This window comes from Benincasa hispida, chromosome 8 (assembly GCF_027475165.1).
Source record: "Benincasa hispida cultivar pf3 chromosome 8, pf3_genome.v1.1, whole genome shotgun sequence".
NCBI classification, from domain to species: Eukaryota; Viridiplantae; Streptophyta; class Magnoliopsida; order Cucurbitales; family Cucurbitaceae; genus Benincasa; species Benincasa hispida.
In genome coordinates, this window is record NC_143485.1 from 24,733,130 (window position 1) to 24,757,449 (window position 24,320).

Here is a 24,320-nt window from a genome sequence, read left to right on the forward strand (position 1 = left end):
CATACACTATCGATAATAACTAATAAGATGGAAATATTTCGAGCATCATTTTTCCATGAGATTGTGTTGTAAAATTTAGGTTTTTAAGAAAGAGTGTTCTGTTGAATGTTAGTTGATTGCAAGTTAATTAATGATAGCAAACATGAGATTGAAGTCAAGTTTCAATCCTTAGGAAAAATACCTTGAGCATTGTGACCACAATGCAACCACACTGCCTTTCATATTATGAACTGATTAACTCTATTCAAGATTTCAAACACTCTTAGAAGTCTAAAAAATTAACCAATATGTTTATAGTTGACTATAAGTTAGGTTTATATGCAGTCCTTTAGTCTTATGGTGTGACTTGTGTCTATGGTCACAAGACATCCTATGTCTAGACTCTTAGTCTCATATTCTTTTGTGAACTTCGTGTATTATTGCCTTAATCTTCTCAGTATTAAGACTCAACTAGCATACTAACTTAAATGACCAATTCAGATTAACAAGATAAAACGTGATTTTCAACAAAAAGAAATAGTAGAAGTAGATGCAAAGCTACACAATTTCTCAAGTCATTCTATCTTTTTAAGATATCCACGAAACTGAATCCCTTAAAGAATTTAGCTCGTAATAAGAAACAATATAAATAACTTTGACAAATAAACTTCAAGAATACAAGATGAAATGAATATCAAACAGAAATAGGAAAAACAATAAAGAAAACAATAACTATAATCTAGAAAAAAAAAATAGAATTTATGATCCTTGGGCAATTCCTACATTTTTTTGGGGTTCTCTCTTGGCTTGATTCAATCTTTCAAGCTGAATCTCACTCACAACAGTTTCTCACGAGTGAGATTTGACTTAGGAACCCTAATTTCAGAGGAACTTTCATTCGCGAAGTGATGGAAGTCTCCTTCTCAACTTTAGGTGTAGATTTTGTCACAAGGTTTGACTCCCTAAATGGATGAATTAGATGATTTTATATAGGCATCAAAGGAGTGGGTAGTTGTCGAAATTGATGTTTCAAACTAATGTAGGAGGATTCAGAGTGGATTTACAATTTAAGATCTCAAAATCAACAAGTTCATTATGGTTGCCAAAATCTCAGTTTAACTCAATCTATGGCACAATGCTCCACATTTTATTTTTGTCTGTGGAGCAGTGTGTGCAGCCATATTGGAGCAAAAATCCTGTTTCATGCAGAAGACAAAATATAGTTAGTCTTTATTAAAAATAACTTTATTACCTCCAAAAACCTTACATAAACACAAAATGACCCAAAACAAGAGATATTTTCATTATTTACCAACATGATCATATAAACACATATTTTCTTCAAATTATACTTGATTCATTCCAGAAATGAAAATGCACATCAAATTGATGATTGTCACACATACAAAAAAAAAAAGAAAAAGAAAAATATTTTCAAGAAAAAAAAACAATTAGAAAAGATTGTCATGTGACGAACTATGATTAACATTAGAGTTAGACGCACAAAGATAGATGTATCTTAAAAATGTACCCAACTATCTTTCAATTCTTTGGATGTATAAGGCATATATTCTTTTGAGTTCGACATATACATGGTGGAAGATTTGAACTTTTGACATTTTGGTCAAGAATACATATCTTAGGTCAGTTGAACTACGTTTATGTTGAATCTGTTGATAGTTAAATCCTCCACTTTTGGAGTACATTTAGGGTGGTGCGTTTGGATTAAAAAATAATCTTAACTATTTTTTTTGTGTTTGATAAAACAATTAAATTCATTAAAATAATTTCTAAATCACATATTCATTTTACACCAACTCAAAATTAGTTCCTCTAAAAGCATATGCAATTTTAATAAAAATTAAATTTTAAATTATATTCTCTAAAATTAAGATTTATTTTATATATCCATTTTAAACGATTATTTAATTGTTATAAATTATTAAAAAAATAAAATTAGGTCCATTTTATTTACTATATCTAAAACGATAATTTAGTATTTATTTACTAAATATGTATCCAACTTGTTCAATTATAAAACGAAAATTTATCAAACACTAATATACCACATTATACAGCCAAGTTTATAAAAAGCATAGTGACTATCAATTATTTTAAAGCTACAACAATCTCGAACAAAAATTTAATTTAATTCCGACCTACTCTAATAGATCCCACACTCGTTTTTTTAGGACAGGTCCCACAATCGTTAATGTGATTGATAAATTTAGCTGTATACATAATTGACCTAGGGTTAATGAGAATGATCCATTAATTAATTAAAATCACATGTAATATCTCACATTGTTTCATCTCTAACTCTTTGATTAATGAAAGCTTTGGAGTTCATGTAATCATTTAGCAAAGTCAATTGTCAAATTTGATTATTGAGTATTTATAATATCAGTGAATGCACTAATTGTGTACTAATTTGTGCTTGTCAAACAGAAAAATTATGAATTTATAACTATTTTCCTTGGTATAAGTTCTAATGTTGAAGAATAACACATTTTTGCAATGTTACCTTATATTATTGATGCATAATTTATTTTAAAAAAAAAATCATAACAAATAAGTACGGAAATATCAATGGAAATGTTCATAAAATGTCTATATATGTATATCTATCATAACACAAATAGATATAGAGAGTAGTTTATTGCAGTCTATTGCAGTTTATCGCAGATAGACAGTGAAATTTTTCTATATTTATAAATATTTTTAATAATTTTGTTATTTAAAATAATTTTTCGTTTTAAAACAAGTTAACATGTCTACTATTTATATTATATTGGGTTTACATTAGTGACATTTTGTTGTTTATTTTTTATGTTTCGTAGATTTTTCAACGATATAATGGAAATATCGAGTCACCCCTAATGTTGATATTGAACACATGAAAACATGGAAATATCAACAGGTTAACGGAAATTAAATAATATGATTGTAAAAAATACTAGTTGGATCATCACATAATCCTTAATTCTACTTTACTCCACCTGTGCAAGGTTACAAAATTTGTTACGTTGATGTCTAACTTTCTCAGCATGTATATTGTTGTCCATAAAGGTCCACGTAAGTTAGCTAGGTAAGAGAAATATCTATAATATATAGTTTTAAATAAAATATAACTATTTTAAATGATGTAAGGCTTTTAAAAGAAATCAAAAGCAAAGTCATGAAAATCTATGTTTAAAGTGGACAATATCATATTTATATTATTATAAAAATATTTAAAGATTGATATAATTTTGATAAAAAATGGTTTGAGATTCGAACAACTCGCTAGAACAAAAGAGTTCTTTCTTCAAGAAAACAATGCAACGGCTTATTTGAATGGAAGAAAGAAGGGAGAAGAAAAAAATGATAAATGTTTTTTTTATGTTTAATAATTAAAAATAGAAAGACATTTTTTTTGAAAAAATAGGTGGTATGTTAGCTTTTTCGTTACTAATTGAAGAAAAATTTGACGGAATGATCAAGAATATAATATTAATTGAAAACTCTCAAATCAAATTAAATTTGGTTCAATGTTATTGATATATACTTCGTCTTAAGAAAGACTACAAATCGAACAAAGAAATGTAATTTCCTTACCATATATGGGGGGGGAGGAGAATTTGCAACACTTGTCAATAAATAGTTAGTGATAATTAGAAAAGCAGAAGCCTTAATGGCGTCACTGAATTCCACAAAATGATAAGAAACTTCACTTTTCTTCAACTCTATCCATCTTAATAATGTTAATTTGGACATATTTCCTTGGTTCGTAGTTTCTAAAGAATTTTAAATATCCCACGTCTTAACATACTTATTTTATATATATATATATATACTTATAGCTAGTTTTTTTATGGGTTTAATTCTCTATAAATATGGTTTTAATTTTTGTTTATTTTAGTCTATATATCTTTAAAATATTTGTCACTTTCAAAATATTTATTTTAGTATTTTATTTTAGTCTTTGTATTTACGGCGTTGATTCATTTTGTTTCTTGAACTTTTTAAAAATGAAATAAAAATGAAAATGAGGATAAAATGATCACTTTTTTAAAAGTAGCAACATTTCAAAAGTACAAGGATCAAAATGAATCAAAGTTAAAAATACAAAAACCAAAATGAACATATTGAAAATATAGGGATCATAACCAAAGCCAAAAATATAGAGACCGAAATAGTATTTAACTTTTTTTTATATATATAATTTAGATTTAAATACTACTTTGGTCCATTTATTTTTTGCATTGGTTCATTTCAGTCCTTAATACCTTTGAAATGTACATTTTAGTTCTTATACTTTCAATTTCGATTTATTTTTATCCTTAAAGTTTAAAGAAGTAACCATTTTGGTCTCTTATAATTAAAATAACATGAAAATGAAATTACCAAAATACCATTTTGAAAGTACAAGCACCAAAACAAACTAAAGTTAAAAACACATGGACTTACAAACAACTTGAAAGTATAGGAACTAAAATAAACAAAACATCAAAGTACGACCAAAATAGTATCAAGTACAACAACAAAAATAGTATTTAAACCTATAATTTATTATACAAAACCAAACATTGATATATGTTAGATATTTATAACAAACAAAGGTTTGAAGCAATATATAGGAAAACTATTTTAAATGACAAAACTGCTAAAAATATTTACAACCAATAGCAAAATATCAATCTATCTGTGATAGACCGCAATAGACAACGATAGAATACTAGCTATGTCTATCTGTATTATGAGACACAGATAATAGTCTATTAGATGTAAATATTTTAATTTATTTTTCTATATTTAAAAATAGAGTATATAATAAATTAGTTGTGGATTTTATTCAAATACTTGTTGGGTGAGTAATAAAGTAAAGGGACTTGGAATTAAAGCTATAATATAACACAATTTATTAAAATTACATTCTATTCTAGTATGAAAACTGGTCAGTTACTCCTACATTCCAAAGAGATGACTAAATTCTAACTTTCCTTCCATTTCATTAAAGGGTAAATAATTAAAACTACAAAAGGAAAAATGAAAATTGGAGCAGCAATGAAGGATAGAATGAAATAATATCAAGGCTGAGCAATCCCCTTTTTGATAAGCATCTCATAGATTCTGTCAATTTTGCTTGGATCAATCTTGAATAAGTGATGGGCATCAGATTTCTTGGTTATATTGCCATTGAAAATCTCTACTGATAAAACTTCTTCCATCCTTAGGTAAAGAGGTGGAGTTAGTCTAATTTCACTGCATAGTCTTTTTTCCTGCCAATCCAATAAAATTTCAAGACTGCTTCAGTAAAAGTACTTCATGTGTAGACAAACATGAACCAACATTCCCCAACAAGAAGAAATAAAGTTAGAAAAGTCTACTTTTCTAAGATGAAGACTGTTTTGGTGTGTTTCTATTTAGAGGGAAAAAAACTATGAATTTCTTTATGCTAAATCATGAATGTTTCATCTTAGTAAATTATATGGGTTGACCCAGTTGTAAAAAAGGAGACATAGTCTCAATAAATGGTTAAGAGACCATGGGTTCAATCCATGGTGGTCACCTACCTAGAGAATTAATATCCTATAAGTTTTCTTGATACCCAAATGTCGTAGGATCAGACGGATTGTCCCGTGAGATTAGTCGAAGTGCGAGTAAGCTGGCCCAGACACTTACGGATTAAAAAAAAAAACTATAGAGACTGTTTGAGGTATTGAATTGGTTATTATAGTCAATGGATTATAATAGTCTGTATTTGGGGTACAAACTATTTTAGTCTAGATTATAAATGAGAGAGGATGGTTGCAAAATAGATAACGAGGATTTTCAAATAGTTTTACTCTACCAAAGGTAAGATGCCCAAACCTACCCCCCCTCCGAAAGTTGTTTATGCACATCATATCGATGGCATGACCTTACTTGAATAGGACTTGTTGAATTTACTTGTTCTATAGGTTGTACAATAGTATCTTTGAATTCTAAAGAAGTGCTAAAAAGATGTCCAGAGTTGATGATTATGATAACAGTACATCTCAGAAGATTTTTTTTTTTGGGCCTCTCTCTGTTATTTGCCCTGAACATTACTTCTAAAAATCTGTCAAATGAGCTTTTTAAGTCAGAAAATACTATTTTGTAATTCTCAAACCATATATTCCTCTCTTCCCCCATTCAAGTCAACTGACCCTAATTTTCAAAAGGGAGTTAGCTAATAAAGCTGAAAGCTGTCCAAAATTGAATAGAGTTGTTAGCTTAATTGGGATTACACTCCTATTCACCAAGGTTTGTAGTTCCATTTGCTTACAAAGAGTTCTCTTAATCTAGTGAAGACTTGGATGAGGAGGTACATAAATGTAGCAGTTTAGCAGTTTAGCTCCAAGCGAAGGCACTGAGATTCCCCAACATTGAGAGGACTTTGTCCCACCCATGTTGATAAAATCGAGTTCTCTTCAATTCTGTCTATACTTCAATCAATCCTAATAAGATGTGAGGCAGACTCAAGTAGACAGTTGAAATTTTAGTTCTTATAAGACCCTTTGAACGTGGATTTCTTTTAATGAAAAGACTAATGGTGCACACACATTGAATAACGCCTACAGGGTTGTGTTTCCTACCGGTGGTTCTTGCAATAATTGGGATCTCAAATCGGGAAACAGGTGAACAAAAATATAAAAAATAAAAAATAAAAAAGCCCTCCAACATTCTCATTGTGATTAACTAGTAAATGGGAGATTGCACTTACAGCTTCAGAGAGAAAATCTGCACCATTGAATCCCAACATATCGAAGTCGTTGACAGAGCCAGAAAGAGCCTGCACAGGTCGTGAATTTGAATCCTTGCCAGCGGATTCGGACGGTATGAACATGATTGAATTCCCCTGACTTCCAGGGCCTGTAAGATTACTATCTTTCACTCTACGATCAGCTTCTTCAGATTCTCTTTTCCTTTTCTTATCAAGAAAGATCTCTACCTCAGTCGGTGTACGGCAGCCAGCCACTCTGGCTTCCTGCATAATCATTTGTAGATCGAATAAGACACGAGATACGGCAATATTGAATCTTGCAAATATGACTGCACCTCCACCTCCTCTCTTCTTCCATAAAATGGGTCAAAAAAGCAACAAGAAGACACTCTCTCCTTTCAAATTTCATACAGCAAATCAAGTTTCTCTATGGCCAGTTAAAGCAAGAAACCAAATGCATACAATAAAACCATCCAAAACAGCTCTAAGGATCATTTACAAAGATGCAAGTATAATAATCTAGTAGTGTGCAGTTCTTTGAAATAATAGATTTTAGGGCAAGTATGGAGCGAACTGAATGCATTAATTAAGCAATTATCAGACAAGAGTTATGAGATATAGACAGCATACAACGTTCCTTCAAAGAACCAAAGAAACAAGAATCTAACATAAATCTGCATAATAAAAATCAAGTTTCCAAACCTTAAGTTCTTGAATTCTTTTCAAGGTCCGATGCTCTGCAACAATCGTTTGAAGCAATTCCTCGTGTTCTTCCTTTGAATGGAAACGCATGAAGACATCATATTGACGACATATTGCCCTCTCTTCAGCTGATAATTCCTTTTCAAAAGAACTTGGATAAAGTAAATTTCTTTGTAGTATAAAATCTTTTCTCCGCTTCCTCTCATCTAGCCTGCAAAATAGTTACATGACATCACTATATACGATTTAGAGAGTAAGAACCAAAGAAACAATGGGAAAGTAAACAAGTTCTGATGGATATTTTAGCTAACATGTAAGGCCAACAAGGTGTACTGGACACTTCTATCTTACAAAGTAACACATATAAATGTAAAACATCAAAAGGCATAAGACCAGACTGAACAGTTACACCAGATCTATTCGTAAGAATATATCTACCAAAATTTTACAAACTATTACCTCTTCGAGTATATACGCAACACTCTCATTTTCAGCTCTCGCTCATCCTCGCCGTCAGCATCCTTAAATTCCATCTCTGCTAGCAGCTGCTCAGCCTCATTATCATATTCTGGATCAAACTCCTGTCTCTTTTCATTGTAGCCACTCAACTCTAGTAAAGAAGGACCCTTATTTGCTGGTATATTAGGTTTCTTCCCTTTAAAGCTCCGGTCTGTTTGAGAATCTGCCAATTTATCATCATACAAATTTATCTTCAACACCTTAGGACCTCTAAAAAGAATATGTAAGTATTTGAAGAAATATAGATAAGGGTGTGACTATACAATCTGCTGAAAGAGAGAGTGGAGGAAAGAAGTTGTCCACTAATTTACTAAGTTTCATCATGACATACTCCGGCCAAAAACCATCCAGGAGCAGTAATAAGGCTGCCAGGGGCACACAGTTATGAATGATGGGAAACTTTAACTAGACAAAGCAACCTAGAGAAAACACAATGTCGAACAGAAAGAAAGACAGGATATGTTGTCTCTCATCACCTTCAATATTAACAAAGTACCATTTTCATGACTCTTATCCAAGAAAACAGTATAGAAAGAAAGCCTTGGCTGGAGATTTAGAAAGCTGGTATGCACTAAAATGACAATCAATTATGAATAGTTATATAAGCTTCCAGTAAAAGGATAAGGTTTAAGATCAATTAAAAAGATACATTTATCGACATCCAATTGCAATCTCAAGAATTTATCTGCACTAGACCTTCCACTTTAATGAGGCTATCTTTAACTTGATTTGCAGATGATGCTTTCTTGTTGGCGGTGGCAGTGGCCATGGTGAAGCTGCCTTCTTCTACAATAAAATGAACAAGCAAAGTATCCAAGGATCACCTTATCCATTAAAACATGATATACATTCACAATCAATCAACAACAATAGACACATACGCCTCACCTGACGTAGAGCTTGATGATAAACGGCCAGAAGGATCTACTTTGTGTGTATCTTCAACTCTGGGAATAAAAGGAAACATTAATGCAAATGTAGGGAAACGAAGAGAAGAGGGAAAAAGTCATTCAAAGTTGATATACTTCACTCTTGAAGGAGAGAATGGGGACTCTTCCTTCAAATTAAGCTCTCCAAGCATTGAAAATCCTGAAGCGTTATAAGAAATTAATCATAAGCTGTATCATCGGACGAATACCAGAATCATCTGGAATAAAGCACAATAATGGAGGTATAAGAACTTCTGCATTAGTTAACAATTATTCCTTTGACTCAGGAGACTATAGCTTTATTTTCAAGAACCAGAAGAAACATCCATCAGTTTTACATAGAAAGACCCACGACCTGCCATAATCTACTAAGTTAACTTAGCTTCCAAGATAAATTTGTATACCACGGCATCTCTAAATAATAGGATCTAATTAACACTACTTTTTTTCCTTTTAACAAAATTATAGTTCTTTCAAGATATGTCTTCAAGTCCTAGCAAGGATATCCCTTGCCAACTGAATCCCCAATGTAGCTCGTAAAATAAAGATGAATGTCTCACTAACCTTTCTTGTCTTCACCATGTCCTTTAGCCATAGCAAGGAGCTCCTTTCTATTTTTTCCAACGACATGAGACATGTCCTGAGAAAAATCCAAAAGTTACTTGAAAGAACCAAAGTTCTAGGAGAATCAAAAGTGTTAAGAACCTCGTACCGGTAGAGGAAAATATGGGGAGTTCATATATACACTTGAATAATGTTCTATGCATTGTTCTTTACTCTTTGTTCCCACATGCTCAGCAACTTCTGCCCAATTCCAGAAGCCATACATCTCGATCCCCTACATCAAGAAATGTGAATATTCATGGCAAAAGAAGAATATACAGACCAAGGGAAATTCAATGATGTTATGCATATACCCTTTCCACTTAGATTTGGAGCAAGCATATTATTTTAGGAGAGATCTGTAAGGGAAATTGGGAGAAAATAACATACCTCTAAAAGTAATATTTCATCGTCCGCATTCCAGTCTGGGCAAATGAGTGGGAAAGATAAATTATCCTGTCAAGATGAAGACATATTCAAGCATATGTATACAGGGTTTGATTTGAATTCAGCAGCAACTGTAATGTTTTTGTCTCCCCTAGAAGCTATGAAGCTATGATATGTTGTTTCAATGCATCATTCTTTTCAACTTAAGACATAACTCTATCAGGAGGGAAAATAAGAAAGGTAGTTATGAAATAAAGAAGACATCCAAAAATATTAGTCTCAGATTAACTAGCCCACTTTAAAAGAAAATCAGATCACCATTCTTTAAAAACAAATAAGCTTATACAAAATCTAAGAGAAAATACAATCTATTGGGATCATTACTAACCATAACTCTGTATGGGTGATTGCTTTTATGAGGTGTCAGCTCAGCTCCAACAGAAAAGCATTCTATACAAAGGTCAAAGTCAGGGCACATGGCACATTTGATCCGGATTTTCCCTGTAATGTCTTTAATGCAATAATTGCAGTGGTATAAAGCTTTTTTGCCTTCAGTTGTCCCTTGACCTTTCTCCCAAAGAAGGTTAAAGGAGAAAAAGAAAATGTGAGACAAATGAGTATTTCAAAACAAGAGCACATTTAAATTACAGCCTTCTACTTGTAGATGAAAAAGAAATTATTATGGAGCAGAAGGAAGGAAAGTACAGAAAGGAGAATCAGCATAACAATTTTATTTTGCAGGTGAATTTTCTTCGTTTAATTTTCGTAAAGAATAATAATAATCAAGGTAGAAAATCACCTGGTGTTGTAGATTCTAAATTATCTCCACTAGAAGAGTTCTTTTTTCTCCTAGATCTGCAGCATCAAGAATGAAAGTTCATGTAAACAATACAGACCATATTGCATAAAGAAAAAGAAATAAAAAGATTACAAGGAAGAGAAGTAGAAAAGAAAATTAGCAAAACACCTTGAAGAAAGCCAAACAATCACCCAAAACCATATAAGAGAAAAGAAAAGCAAGAATACCGATTTGTATCTAATGAATTAGAACCAAAAATGGAAAGTGAACATAGATATCTTTAAAATATAACACATGAAATAAATATCCATAAACATAATGATAAGATTAATATTACACAAAAACACAACCACTTGATCGGATCTAAGATGTCTTCCACCCAAAAACTGAAAACGAGTTCACCAAAAATGTTAAACCAAAGAATGGAACATGGCAAGTGAACCTATAATGGGGTGGTACACAAGAGGCCAAAAATACCGAGACTGGCATCAAATTTCACAGCAAATAAGTACTAAACATTAGACATTAATGAAAACCCAACTTCCAAAGATTTAACAAACCGCCCAAATAGTAGTTAGCACAGTAGAAACCACTCAAGTAATTAAACAAAGTTGGTGTGCTACCCAGATTAAGCAGAAAGAATTCCATTCACGCAAATGCGCTACTATTCAAGATATATTTCTTCCCCCATTATAGAAAGGAAAAAATCAATAATTCCAGGAAAAATTGCAATTACTCAATCGAACACGCAAAGGGTATCTTCATAAACTTCAGTAAAGCCTCGAACCAGCAACATTTCTTACAGACAGGAATAAAATACAAAGAGAGAGGAAGAAAATTGTTAACCTCTGAGTGGGATCCTCGTCGGACTGAAAATTCCCCCGAGAGCGACCCATTTGATTTAGGGAATTAAAGATTCCGAACAACTGGGTAAGTGTCTAATGAACAGAAATTGGCATATATGATTAAATTAAGTGCCCCAGATTAAGGGCACCATTGATTGGGGATTTGGGGGCGGTAGAAGTGCTTAATCGGAAAGCAATTTGTAGTTCTGATGATCAGAAACTGGGAAATTCAGTTGAGGGCTCAAAAAAAAAAAAAAAAGGAGAAAATTGGATTGGGATTCTTGTTTTTTGGGTTAGTAGTCGTTGGGGGATTTTGATGAAAGAAGAAAGTAGCGTGTGTTGTGTAATTGAAACGGAGAAGAAATCGATTCCGACAACGGAATCCTGAAACCTTCTGATACACCGAAAACGATGAATTGAGAGAGAGTGTGTATCTATTATAGTCAATTTATTTAACTACCTTTTTAATTCTCTTTCCTCCAATCCTCCTTCTAAATCCCTTCTATTGTTTCCTTTTTTTTTCCCTCTTTTAAGTTAAAATATGTTCTATATTAGTAGACTTACTTTTTAGGAGTGTTCATAGAGTGGATCGGGTCGGATCCGATCGGATCGAATTGAAACACATTTTATTTTTAACTTTATTTAATTCTTCGGATGGTGGATTTTCTCAACTCAAACAATCTTGATTAAATTATGAATCAAATTTAACTCAACCATGAAATATTTAGATTGGATTGGTTTGAGTTGTTTAGATCATTTATTCTAATTTTTGTCTTGAGAAAAAAAAAATGTTAGTATATATAGAATATATTATTATTTGTTTTCAAACATTAAATTGCGATGTGCAACTCAATTTCGTATATTAAAAAAATACATTCCAAAAGACTTAAGAGTATATGTTTCAAGAGTGGTTGGAAAAAGTTTTGAAATTAAATAGAATTAAAATAAATATATGTATAAATAATTTTATCATATACAAGAAAGTGATTTTTAAATATAATAATAAATTTAGGTTAATTTGATTCAATCAAAATTAATTTTAGGTAAACTTAAGAATTAATCCAACCCATACCATAAATTTTGTAGTTATTTGAACTAAACTCGACCCAACCAACTTGTGGGTTAATTGAGTTATTTGGTTCACAGGTTCTTTTGAACACTTAGGGTTATTCGAGTGATAGTTTCTTTTGAACACGAGTAGTACTTTCAATAAATCTTAAATCTAGTTATTCCATGTTTGTTATTGACTTTTTAAAAAATTATTACCTAATAATATTTTCATTATAAATTTTAGAAACATATTCATATATTATAATTATTTATATGAAAATTACTATTTTTATTATTTAATCAAATAAAAAAAAACTCTAACAAACTAAATTTAAGATTTATTGAAACTACAAAACCCATTTTAGACAATTGAAAATACAAAGCTAAAATTAAATAAACTGGTATTTGAACCATTCTCCCTCTCTTTTTATTCCTTTTCTCAATCTATTAAAACAAGTCAAATGTTGAAAAATATATAAACAAAAATCTTAATCCTAAATTGTTCCCATTTTTATCATGGTACTTTAATTTCATCAACTTAGATCTTAAATTTAGACAAATATTGTAATATTTTTATCTCTCTCTTTTCAAAGAAAAAACCAAAGAAAAATAAGAATTAAACGGTCGTTTATTTTTTGAAAAAGACATAAGTAGTTGTTTGTTTCTTAAAAAGGTAGATAATCAAAATCTTTAGATGCTTGAAATGATAGATGCTCGGAATTACTATGGTTGGTTTCTTAAATATCCATATTGTTTTGTAGGATTATTTTTGTACATATCTGATAATATAGATTGAAGGAATCGAATCCCGCAACAGAAGCAATTGATCACTTTTACAATGATTTTGGTTTGAATTAAAATATAGAAAAGTTAACATAAATTACATGTTATTACAGATAATGGAAACAACTTCAAGGTTGTTAGAAATCAGTTACATATAAGCTATCTTTATATACATTTTGTATTTACATGTACAAGTAAGAGAGTGAAAAATTACAGAGTGATCAAGAAAGCTATCAGGAATACTGTCACGTTGTCCCCAGGATAAAATAGCCTAAAAAGAAAAAACCAAACGAAAATGCACCATTATCAATCGGAACTCACACCCTTTTAGACTAACTGCTCGGAAAACAAAAAGTGGAGTGAAAAATAGGAGAGGAGAACTGAGAACTTTCTAGAGGATTGTGTACAGAAGGATCGTCTGAATGAACTGCTGAAGGCCACACCTTTTATAGGCCTTCAGCGTGGAACGGTCGAGTGAGAAAGAGGCGGACAACCTCAGAACGTGCGAGGGGCGGTGCGGAAGACTCTGCCAAAAAGACTCCTCGGAAGACGCGTGTAGAGGACCAAGTTTCTTCATTTTCTCTTTTTTATGGTTTTAAAACATAATAAAAAAAATAATAAATAAAAATAATAATATTTTTATTAAAATAATAGTCACTCACCAAGACGTCCACTGAACCCACATTGTTCTATCTCCTCACTCCCTCCAAAACATGGGTACTCCTTAGGACCCAAACCCAAAACTCAAGGTTGGAGTACATAAGGGAGGCTTCGAAATCAAAATTTTCCAATGTGGGATTCTCCAACCAAAGGTTGGTTCTCTCTTATTTTTTGAAAATTAAATTTTCACCCAACAATCCCCCACTTGAAAATTTAATCAAAAAAAGTTTTTTATCGAGCAGTTTCAGTCTATACAATATTGTGCATAAGCAAAGGTGTCTTACGACTTGAACCTTTACGCAGTGTAGATGATTTAGAATATACTAGAGTAACCTTGATTTTGAACTCTATCTCTAACAGCATCTCACACAGAGTGTCATTAGGGTGTAGAACGAAAGCCCGTGCTTTAAGACCTAGTACGTATATCTTGGTTTAGTGAACACTCTAGAGAGTTTGCCTAAAACTCCATAGGAAGCGGCCCTCACTTCCACATTCACATAAGTGAGTATAGCAAGAGTACTCCTGTAGCTAGGTACCCCATTTATCATCAAGTATAGATCTCATTAAGAACTGAGTTCAACCTTTCTTACGCTTCAAGATATCATGCTCAGACTATAAGTCATAGGAATGGAACTTCGTGTTTGGTTTAGCATAATTCACTAATATCACTCGTGGTCAGTTATTACCCATTGAATCTATTTTTTAGGATCTCCAGTCTATAGGTTGGGTTTTCCTCACCATGATTCATCTTTCTATAGGCATGAGCCCTATCCTTTCTGAGGTTCTGAAGACCTTCTCTCTAGCTAGTCCTTTCGTCAAAGGATTTGTCAAATTTTCATCAGTCCGCATATGATCCACTCTAACTGCACTAATAATGAGAAACTCTCTAATGGTATTGTTTTTACGACGTATTTTTCATCTCTTTCTGTTGTAATAACGGTTCTGAACTTTTGCTATTACTGTAGTACTATCGCAATGGATCAATATAGTTGGTACCGACTTTTCCCATAGAGGAATCTCTGATAGCAGACTTCTAAGCCAGCTTACTTCTTCACTAGCTGTCGCTGGTGCTATCATTTCTCACTCCATCATAGATTGGGCTAAATAGTTTGTTTCTTGGACTTCCAAGAGACAGCTCTGCCTACTATATTAAAGATACAGCCACTTGTAGCCTTTGAATCATCCGAAAAAGAGTTCAAGTTAGCATCGTTGAATCCTTCCAGGACAACGGAAAACTTTTGAAAATGCAATCACAGGTTTTGGGTTTTCTTCAAGTACCTCATTATCTTTTCTATAGCATTCCAATGCTCTTTACTAGCTCTGCTTGTAAATCTGTAAAGTAATCCTATAACATAAGCTATGTCAAGCCTAGTGCAGTCAACAACAAATCTAAGACTGCCTATGATGCTCGCATACTCAAATTGATTAACACTATCACCAGTGTTATTGAACAACTTAACACTAGGGTCATAAGGAGTACATGCTGGTTTACAATCAAAGTAATTATATTTCTTTAGAATCTTTTCTATATAGTGAGATTGATCCAAAGAAATTCCCTTTTCAGACCTATTTACTTTTATGCCTAAGATTATACTAGCTTCGTCTTTCATGTCGAAGTTTGCACTTAATATTGATTTTACATCATTTATGACGTGCAAGTTCGACCCAAAGATCAACAAATCATCTATATATAGACACAAAATAGTGCAGAGATTATTTTCAAACTTATAATAGATGCATTTGTCACTTTCATTAACCTTGAAACCTTTAGATAGGATAAGGTCGTCAAATTTTTCATGTCATTGCTTAGGAGCTTGTTTTAGTCCGTAGAGAGATTTTTCTAATTTATACATCTTATTTTCTTGACCATGGACTACAAAACCCTCAGGTTGTTCCATGTAAATCTCTTATTCAAGTTCACCTTTTAGGAAAGCGGTCTTTAGATCCACCGATGTACTACAAGGTTATAAAGGGCAACGAGAGAAAACAGGACACAAATTGAGGTAATTTTAGTGATAAGGAGAAGGTATCAAAGAAATCTACGTTTTCTCTTTGTCTAAAGCCCTTTGCCATTAACCTAGCTTTAAATCTGTCAACAGTTCCATCAGGTCTAAGTATCCTCCTTAAGATCCATTTGCACCTAGCCTTGCAACCTGGGGGTAGATCTACTAAGTGTCAAGTCTTATTTGACTCAAGTGAGTCCATCTCATCATTTATGGCTTCTTGCCATAAGTTTGCATCTACTGAGGACAGGGCAACTCTCAGATTTTTAAGATCTTCTTCTACATTATAGGTCAAGAAGTCGTTTCCAAAATCTTTGGCAATTCTAGCTCTTTTGCTTCTTCTAGGTTCTGGGTCGGTTTCCTCTATAGGGTTAGGATTTCTAATTAGGGTTAGACCACTTGATCCCGAGCCCCCACTATTCCTTGATTTAAAAGGAAATCTATCTTCAAAGAAGTCAACATCATTTGACTTAATGATCACTTCACTAGATCATAAAACCTATAAGCTTTACTATTTAAGGCATAACCTATAAGGACGCATTGTAAGCTCTACTAGCCAACTTTCTCCTTTTTGGGCATAAAATCCTTACAAAGGCTAGACAACCCCATGTTCTAAAGTAGGACAAGTTTGGTTTCTTATTCTTGAGAATTTCGTAAGGTGAAGTTTTATTTTTAGACTTTGGGATTCTATTTAACATAACACACGGTAAGGATGATTTCACTCTACCAATAAGACGCGTAGCAACTATTAGCTTAGCTAAAGTTCTATTTTTTCCTTTCGGCTTTTCCGTTCATTTCAGGAGAATAAGGTACGGTCTTTTCGTGTATTATTCCATGTAAGTTAAAGAACTCATTAAAACTGTTCGAGTCGTACTCGGTTCCCCTATCACTACGAAGTCTTTTAACCTTTCTATTAAACTAATTCTCTATTTTAAAAACAAAAGGTTTGAAGGCATCAAAAGCATCACTTTTGTTTTTCAGCACAAAAGTAAAATCAGAGTAGTCATCAATAAAAGTAATGAAATATCTTTTACTGTTCCTAGTCAAGATGCCATCAAATTCACATAAATCAGAATGAATTAAATTAGGCTCAAAATTCCTAAGTACAGATTTGTGCGAAGTTTTAGTAATGTTAGCCTGACTACAATACTCGCATTTATCAACATCATTCATGGATAACTTAGGTATCATTTCCAGCCTAATCATGTTACTAATTAAATTTGTATTCACATGACAGAGTCTAGCATGCCAAACATTCATAGAACACCGCATATACATAGAAGATTTCATTTTATTGAGGTCTAAATTTAATTTGAACATTCCCTCCGTTGCATACCCTTTCCCTACAAATACATTATTTTTTTTGTAAGGGTATATAGGTCTGCCCCTATAGTTTGAGTAAACTCGGCTTTGTTGAGGAGATAGCCCGAGACCAAATTCTTTCTTATCTCCGGAGTGTGCAGGAAGTCCTTCAACATGCAAAATAAAGTAACGTGCACATTTTTTTAAAAAAATTATGCTGACGAAAATTGAAACTTTTCCCGACATAAATATGTGTGCAGAAAAGTCTTTAAAAATATGTATATTAGGTGAAAATCAAGAATGAAGATAGCAAAATTTGGATAGATGAAAATTTTCGAAGATTAGGATGTAGTTTTTGAGAAAACTTATAAATCTTATGAGGTAAAAATTGATAAATAGATATGAGAGAATAAACGAGAAAACTATTAATGAAAGGATTGAACCCTCAGCTTGTATTTACGACATGAATACACTACTATTATGCTATGGAAGCAATTATTGATGAATTTTTTTCCTAAAAAAAATCATTCTTTTCTAATTAATATAATAAGTTTTTCATTAAAATGTATCTTCTCGCATCCTTCTATGTTTCACACAACTTATTTAGAAACAATTATGTAATAATTTTTTTTTTATTAAATACTACTTTGCTTATACTTTCAATTCTTGTTCATTTTGATTCGGTTGGTCCATGTACAATTTGGTCCTTATACTTTCAACTTCTATTCAAAGAAGAAAATACAATAAATTATAAAATTTATAAACATGTGCATTGCACGTGAGTTTTTGTTAGTAAGTAGGTAAGTAAGTTTATATAGATGTGCATGTGTGTATATATGTATGCATGTGTGTATATATGTATGCATGCATGTATATATGTTGGTTAGGGGTGTTCAAAAAACCCGATGACTCGAAAAAATCGATCAATCCAACCCAACCCGTGTAGTTTGGGTTAGGTTATGAACTCATTTGGGTTGGATTGGGTTCAAATAAATGAAAATTTTATGGGTTGGGTTGATTCATGGGTTCACCTAATATAACCCAAACCAATCCGAACAACCCGAATTTATTATTAACTTTAAAATATATTTTTTTTATCAAGACAAACCATGAGGCATTGGCTTGAGACCTAGCTTGACTCAAGGTTTGGCATGCGATGATGTCATGTGTGGACAAATAGGCCAAACGATGGTTGAGTGATGACCAAGGATGCGGCCAACAAAGGGATAGGCGTTGGAAAGCTTGCAACCATGTGATGGTTAGGGCATTTGAGGTTAGTGTGGAACAAAGGAGGGTAATGCGATGATCAAGTCATGCGATCAAGTAAGCATGCGACCATGTAATTGGAATGATGTGATGACAAGGGGAACTTGGAGAGCAAGGTTGAGTTAGCAATTCATCTAAACAAGTGTCTAAACCGTGAGGAGTTTGAGCTTAAGCTAGGAGGAGGTTGATGAATATTAAGGCATGAAAAGAGGACCTGTGCATGGGGAGGACAACGCAACTTCATGCAAGTAGGAAGTGGCATGGAAGTAGGTGGTGGCAAAGCAAGATGAAGACACTCCAAAAGTTCCTAAGTAGAAGATGTCATACGATGGAGCCTTAAGAGATGATAAGGATCGGTTGCCAAAGGCCTATAAATACCACCTTGAGGCATCTCTTCAGTTCATAACACAAATTCTCTTCAAAGGACATTAGAAAGAGTGTTTGAGGGTAGATTCAGAAGAAGCTTTGCATTGATCATGAAGAGCATGCATTGGTAGCACAACCACGCATTGATTAAGTGGTTCCAAGAGGTGGAGATGCTATTGGACAGTAAGGTCATAAAGTAGCATCATATTAAAACGAGGAGTGCTCCCAAACTACTCGTGCGTTTTGGGTGATTCTAAAGCCATGCGAAAGCCCTGAGTGTCTAGTTTTCAAGGTAGGGCTGCAGGATAAGAAGCAAAAAGGAATCGAGATGGAGAATGGAGGAAAAACAAAAGGATCGAGCTCTCAGGTAAGCTTAGGCCAATCTTGATGATTTGAAGATTCCAGCCAAATCATGCGAAGTTTGAGCTGATGTTTCAAGACAAGTAAGTTAAGACATTTCTAAACCTATTTGTAGAAGGAAGTGTCTCAAAATAAGTCTAAAATGATAAGTAACCTGAGCTTCGAAATGAATCTGGAATCTAGGGTTCAAAAGGAAGCCAGAGGAAACCATAGAACTTGGAAAGAGAGAAAGGTTCCTACTAATCAAGGTGAGTAGTATTTCTTTTAAAGGTCTTAAAGCATATCTTTTATGATATATGTTTATGTGAATGAGTAGCCGGAACGGGAATGAGAATATGTGGTCGGGATGGTTAGGGGGTCAACAGACCTAGTTCCTGAGCCCGAAGCAGAATCTCACAAGATGGTCAGGGGGCCATGAGGCTTAGTTCCTGAGCCTGTAAGAGGAATCTTGTATGGGATGGTTAGAAGGCCGATAGGCGTAGCTTCTGAGCCCATAAGCGGGAATTTACGTGCAAATAGGGAACACGTGAGAGCATGCATTTATGATTAGTATTAGTTTAATTATCTACCGTGTGTATAGGTAGGGTTGACAAACTCATTCGAGGCTGAGGTTTTGATGTTGACCTCGTAACGTGATATGTTTTTATTTGCTATAAGTTGAAAGAGACTTGTTATGTTGTTACTAGTCACTGAGCTTTTTGAGACACATTCTTTTCTTTTACGTTTTTCTTCCTAGGTAGTGAAAGATGAGGAGTTTCAGGGTGCTGCTAAGGACAAGGTCTACCATGTCACAGCCACACTTCTGGTAGGTTCAGATGAGCAGTACATATCACAAAAGGGCAATCTTTCATCCTCATGCCTTGTTTTGGGTTCTATAGGTAGGCTCGAGAGGGGTGTGACAACCTTGGCACAAAATGTCAATAAATAGTCTGAAAAGTATGAACTTTGGGTTTCTACTTGTCGAAATGTGCTCCAAGTCCAAATCTGTATGAAGTATGGTTCAAAAGATACTAATGAACCCTAGAAAGAAGTTTTGTACTTGTGTGGACGAACTTTGACAAAAAGGATAAGAAAGAGTCCGAAAATAACGAACTTTAGGTTTCTATGTGTTGAAATGTGCTCTCAGTCCAAATTTGGTCGAAGTTTGGTTAAAAGTTACTTATGAACCCTGGACAAGAGTTTTCTACCTGTATGGATGAACTTTGGACCAAAAGGTGAAGAAAGAGCCAAAAAAATGATGAACTTTGGGTTTCTACTTGTTGAAATGTGCTCCAAGTCAAAATTTGTATGAAGTTTGGTTCAAAAGATACTTATGAACCCTAGAAATGAATTTTGTACTTATGTGAACGGACTTTGGCATAAAGAGTAAAGAAAGAGACCAAAAAGGACGAACTTTGGATTTTTACTTGTCGAAATGTGCTCAAATTCCAAATTTGGAAGAAGTTTGGTTCAAAAGACACTTATGAATCTTGCAGAGGAGTTTTGTACCTCTGTAGATGAACTTAGACACAAAAGGTCAAGAAATAGTCCGAAAAGGACGATATTTGGGTTTCTACATGTCGAAGTCTTTAATAATTCTAAATTTGGACAAATTCAAAAGGTACCTATAAACCCAGGAAGGTAGTTTTATACTTGTGTGGATGAACCTTGGCCCAAATGTCAAGAAAGAGTCCGATAAGGACGAACTTTTGGTTTCTACTTGTCAAAATGAGCTCCAAGACCAAATTTAGAAGAAGTTTGGTTCAAAAGATACTTATGAACCCTAGAGAGGAGTTTTGTACCATTGTGGACGAACATAGTCACAAAAGGTCAAGAAAGAGTTCGAAAAGGACGATGTTTGGGTTTCTACATGTCAAAGTCTACTATAATTCAGAATTTGGACGAACTTTGGTTCAAAAAGTACTTATGTGCTCTCAAGAAAAAGTTTTTTACCTGTGTGGATGAACCTTGGCAAAAATGTCAAGAAAAAATTAAAAAAGGATGAACTTGGGTTTCTACTTGTCGAAATGTACTCCAAGTCCAAATTTGGACGAAGTTTAGTTCAAAAGATACTTATGAACCCTGGAGAGGAGTTTTGCACCTTTGTGGACGAACATTGATACAAAAGGTCAAGAAAGATTCAGCAAAGGATGAACTTTGGGTTTCTACATGTTAAAATGTGCTCTCAGTCTAAATTTGGTCGAAGTTTGATTTAAAAGTTACTTATGAACCCTACACAATCGTCTTGTACCTGTATGGATGAACTTTGGACCAAAAGGTAAAAAAAAAGTCAAAAAATGACGAACTTTGGGTTTCTACTTGTCGAAATATGTTCCAAGTCAAAATTGGACGAAGTTTGGTTCAAACGGTACTTATGAACCCTAGTAAGGAATTTTGTACATATGTAGATGAATTTTGGCACAAAGGGTAAAGAAAGAGACTAAAATTGACGAACTTTGGGTTTCTACTTGTCGAAATGTGCACCAAGTCCAAATTTGGAAGACGTTTGGTTCATAAGATACCTATGAACCCGGGAGAGGTTTTTTGTACTAGTGTAGAAGAACTTAGACACAAAAGGTCAAGAAAGAGTCTGAAAAGGACGATGTTTGGGTTTCTACAAGTCGAACTCTTCTATAATTTCAAATTTGGATGAACTTTGGTTGAAAATGTATTATGAACCCTGGAAAGGAGTTTTGTATCTGTGTGGATGAACCTTGGCACAAAATGTGAAGCAAGAGTCCGAAAAGGATGAACCTTGGGTTCTTGCTTGTCGAAATGTGCTCCATGTCTAAATTTGGTGTTTTGTTCAAAAGATAGTTATGAAACCTGGGGAGGAGTTTCGTACCTGTGTGGATGAGCTTTGGGTTTCCATGTGTCGAAATGTGGTCTCAATCAAAATTTGGTCAAAGTTTGGTTTAAAAGTTACTTATGAACCCTGGACAGAAGTTTTGTACCTGTATGGATGAACTTTGAACTAAAAGGTCAAGAAAGAGTCCAAATATGACGAACTTTGGGTTTCTACTTGTCGAAATGCGCTTCAAGTTAAAATGTGGACAAAGTTTGGTTCAAAACATACTTATGAGTTTTAGAAAGGAATTTTGTACCTATGTGGATGAACTTTGGCACAGAAGGTAAAGAAAGAGACTAAAAAGGATAAACTTTGGGTTTCTACTTGTCGAAATGTGCCATGTCCAAATTTGGAAGAAGTTTGGTTCAAAAAATACTTATGAACCCTGTAAAGCAGTTTTGTACAAGTGTGGGTATACTTAGACACAAAAAGTCAAGAAAGAGTCCGAAAAGGATGAACTTTGGGTTTTTACATGTCGAAGTCTACTATGAATCCAAATTTGGACGAAATTTGGTTCAAAAGGTACCTATGAACCCTAAAAAGGAGTTTTGTACCTTTGTGGATGAACCTTGGGACAAAATGTCACGAAAGAGTCCAAAAAGGACAAACCTAAGGTTTTTACTTGTCGAAATGTGCTTCAAGTCTAAATTTGGATGAAGTTTAGTTCAAAAGATATTTTTGAAACCTGGAAAGGAGTTTTGTACCTGTGTGGACGAACTTTGACACAAAATGTCAAGAAAGAGTTCGAAAAGGACGAACTTTTTGGGTTTCTACGTGTCGAAATGTGCTCTCAGTCCAAATTTGGTCGAAGTTTGGTTTAAAAGTTACTTATGAACCCTGCACAGGAGTCTTGTACCTGTATGGATGAACTTTTGACCAAAAAGTCAAGAAAGAGTCCAGAAATGATGAACTGTGGGTTTCTACTTGTCGAAATGTGCTCCAAATCAAAATTTGGTTGAAGTTTGGTTCAAAAGGTATTTATGAACCCTAAAAAGAAATTTTGTACTTATGTGGATGAACTTTCGCACAAAGGGTAAAGAAAGAGACTAAAAAGGACAAACTTTGGGTTTCTACTTGTCTAAATGTGCTCCATGTTTAAATTTGGAAGACATGTGGTTCAAAAGATACCTATGAACCAGGAAGAGGAATTTTGTACCAATGTGGACAAACTTGGAAATAAAAGGTTAAGAAAGAGTCCGAAAAGGATGATCTTTGGGTTTCTATATGTCAAAGTCTACTATGAATCCAAATTTTGTTGAAATTTGTTTCAAAAGGTATTTATGAACCTTGAAAAGGAGTTTTGTACCTTTGTGGATGAACCTTGGCACAAAATGTCAAGAAAGATTCTTAAAAGGGTGAAAATTGGGTTTCTGCTTGTCAAAATGTGCTCCAAGTCTAAATTTGGACGAAGTTTGGTTCAAAAGATAATTATGAAACCTGGAGAGGAGTTTTGTACCTGTGTGGACGAACATTGACACGAAAGGTCAAGAAAGAGTCCAAAAAGGATGAACTTTGGGTTTCTACGTGTCGAAATATGCTCTTAGTCTAAATTTGGTCGAAGTTCTATTTAAAAGTTATTTATGAACCCTAGGCAGGAGTTTTGTACCCGTATGGATGAACTTTGGACCGAAAGGTCAAGAAAAAGTAAAAAAATGATGAACTTCTGGTTTCTACTTGTCGAAATACTCTAAGTCAAAATTTGGACTAAGTTTGGTTTAAAAGGTACTTATGAACCCAAGAAATGACTTTTGTACCTATGTAGACAAACTTTCGCACAAAGGGTGAAGAAATAGACTAAAAAGGCCGAACTTTGGGTTTTTACTTGTCGAAATGTGCTCTAAGTCCAAATTTGGAATATGTTTGTTTAAAAGACACCTATCAACTCGAGAGAGGTGTTTTTTACCAGTATGGATGAACTTAGACACAAAAAGGCAATAAAGTGTTTGAAAAGGACGATGTTTGGGTTTTTACATGTCAAAGTCTTCTATAATTCCAAATTTGGATGAACTTTGGTTCAAAAGGTACTTATGAACCCCAGAAAAGAGTTTTGTACTTGTGTGGTCTTTGCACAAACTGTCAAGAAAGAGTCCAAAAAAGACGAACTTTGGCTTTCTACTTGTTGAAATGAGCTCCCAGTCCAAATTGGGAAGAAGTTTGGTTCAAAAGATACTTACAAGAACCCTAGAGAGAAGTTTTGTACCAGTGTAAACGAA

General features: G+C 33.6%; 1 protein-coding gene across 2 annotated transcripts; it reads right to left on the minus strand.

Annotated features, from left to right (window-relative positions):
• Positions 1 to 4,878: 4,878 nt before the first annotated feature.
• ADA2B (ADA2 2B) lies at positions 4,879 to 12,009 on the minus strand. 2 transcript variants are annotated; one of them, XM_039021867.2, is made up of 13 exons: positions 11,492 to 12,009; positions 10,646 to 10,701; positions 10,235 to 10,413; positions 9,850 to 9,915; positions 9,569 to 9,694; positions 9,421 to 9,496; positions 8,953 to 9,016; positions 8,816 to 8,874; positions 8,624 to 8,713; positions 7,868 to 8,090; positions 7,409 to 7,619; positions 6,707 to 6,970; positions 4,879 to 5,240 (listed from the first exon to the last, which is right to left on the minus strand). In XM_039021867.2, the coding sequence occupies exons 1-13, from the start codon at positions 11,539 to 11,541 to the stop codon at positions 5,049 to 5,051; spliced, it is 1,656 nt and encodes a 551-aa protein (XP_038877795.1). In that variant the 5' UTR covers positions 11,542 to 12,009; the 3' UTR covers positions 4,879 to 5,048. The 2 variants fall into 2 exon arrangements, with proteins under 2 accessions (XP_038877795.1, XP_090172698.1); XM_090316572.1 differs by lacking the exon at positions 11,492 to 12,009 and adding an exon at positions 11,088 to 11,149.
• Between the last annotated feature and the right edge of the window lie 12,311 nt (positions 12,010 to 24,320).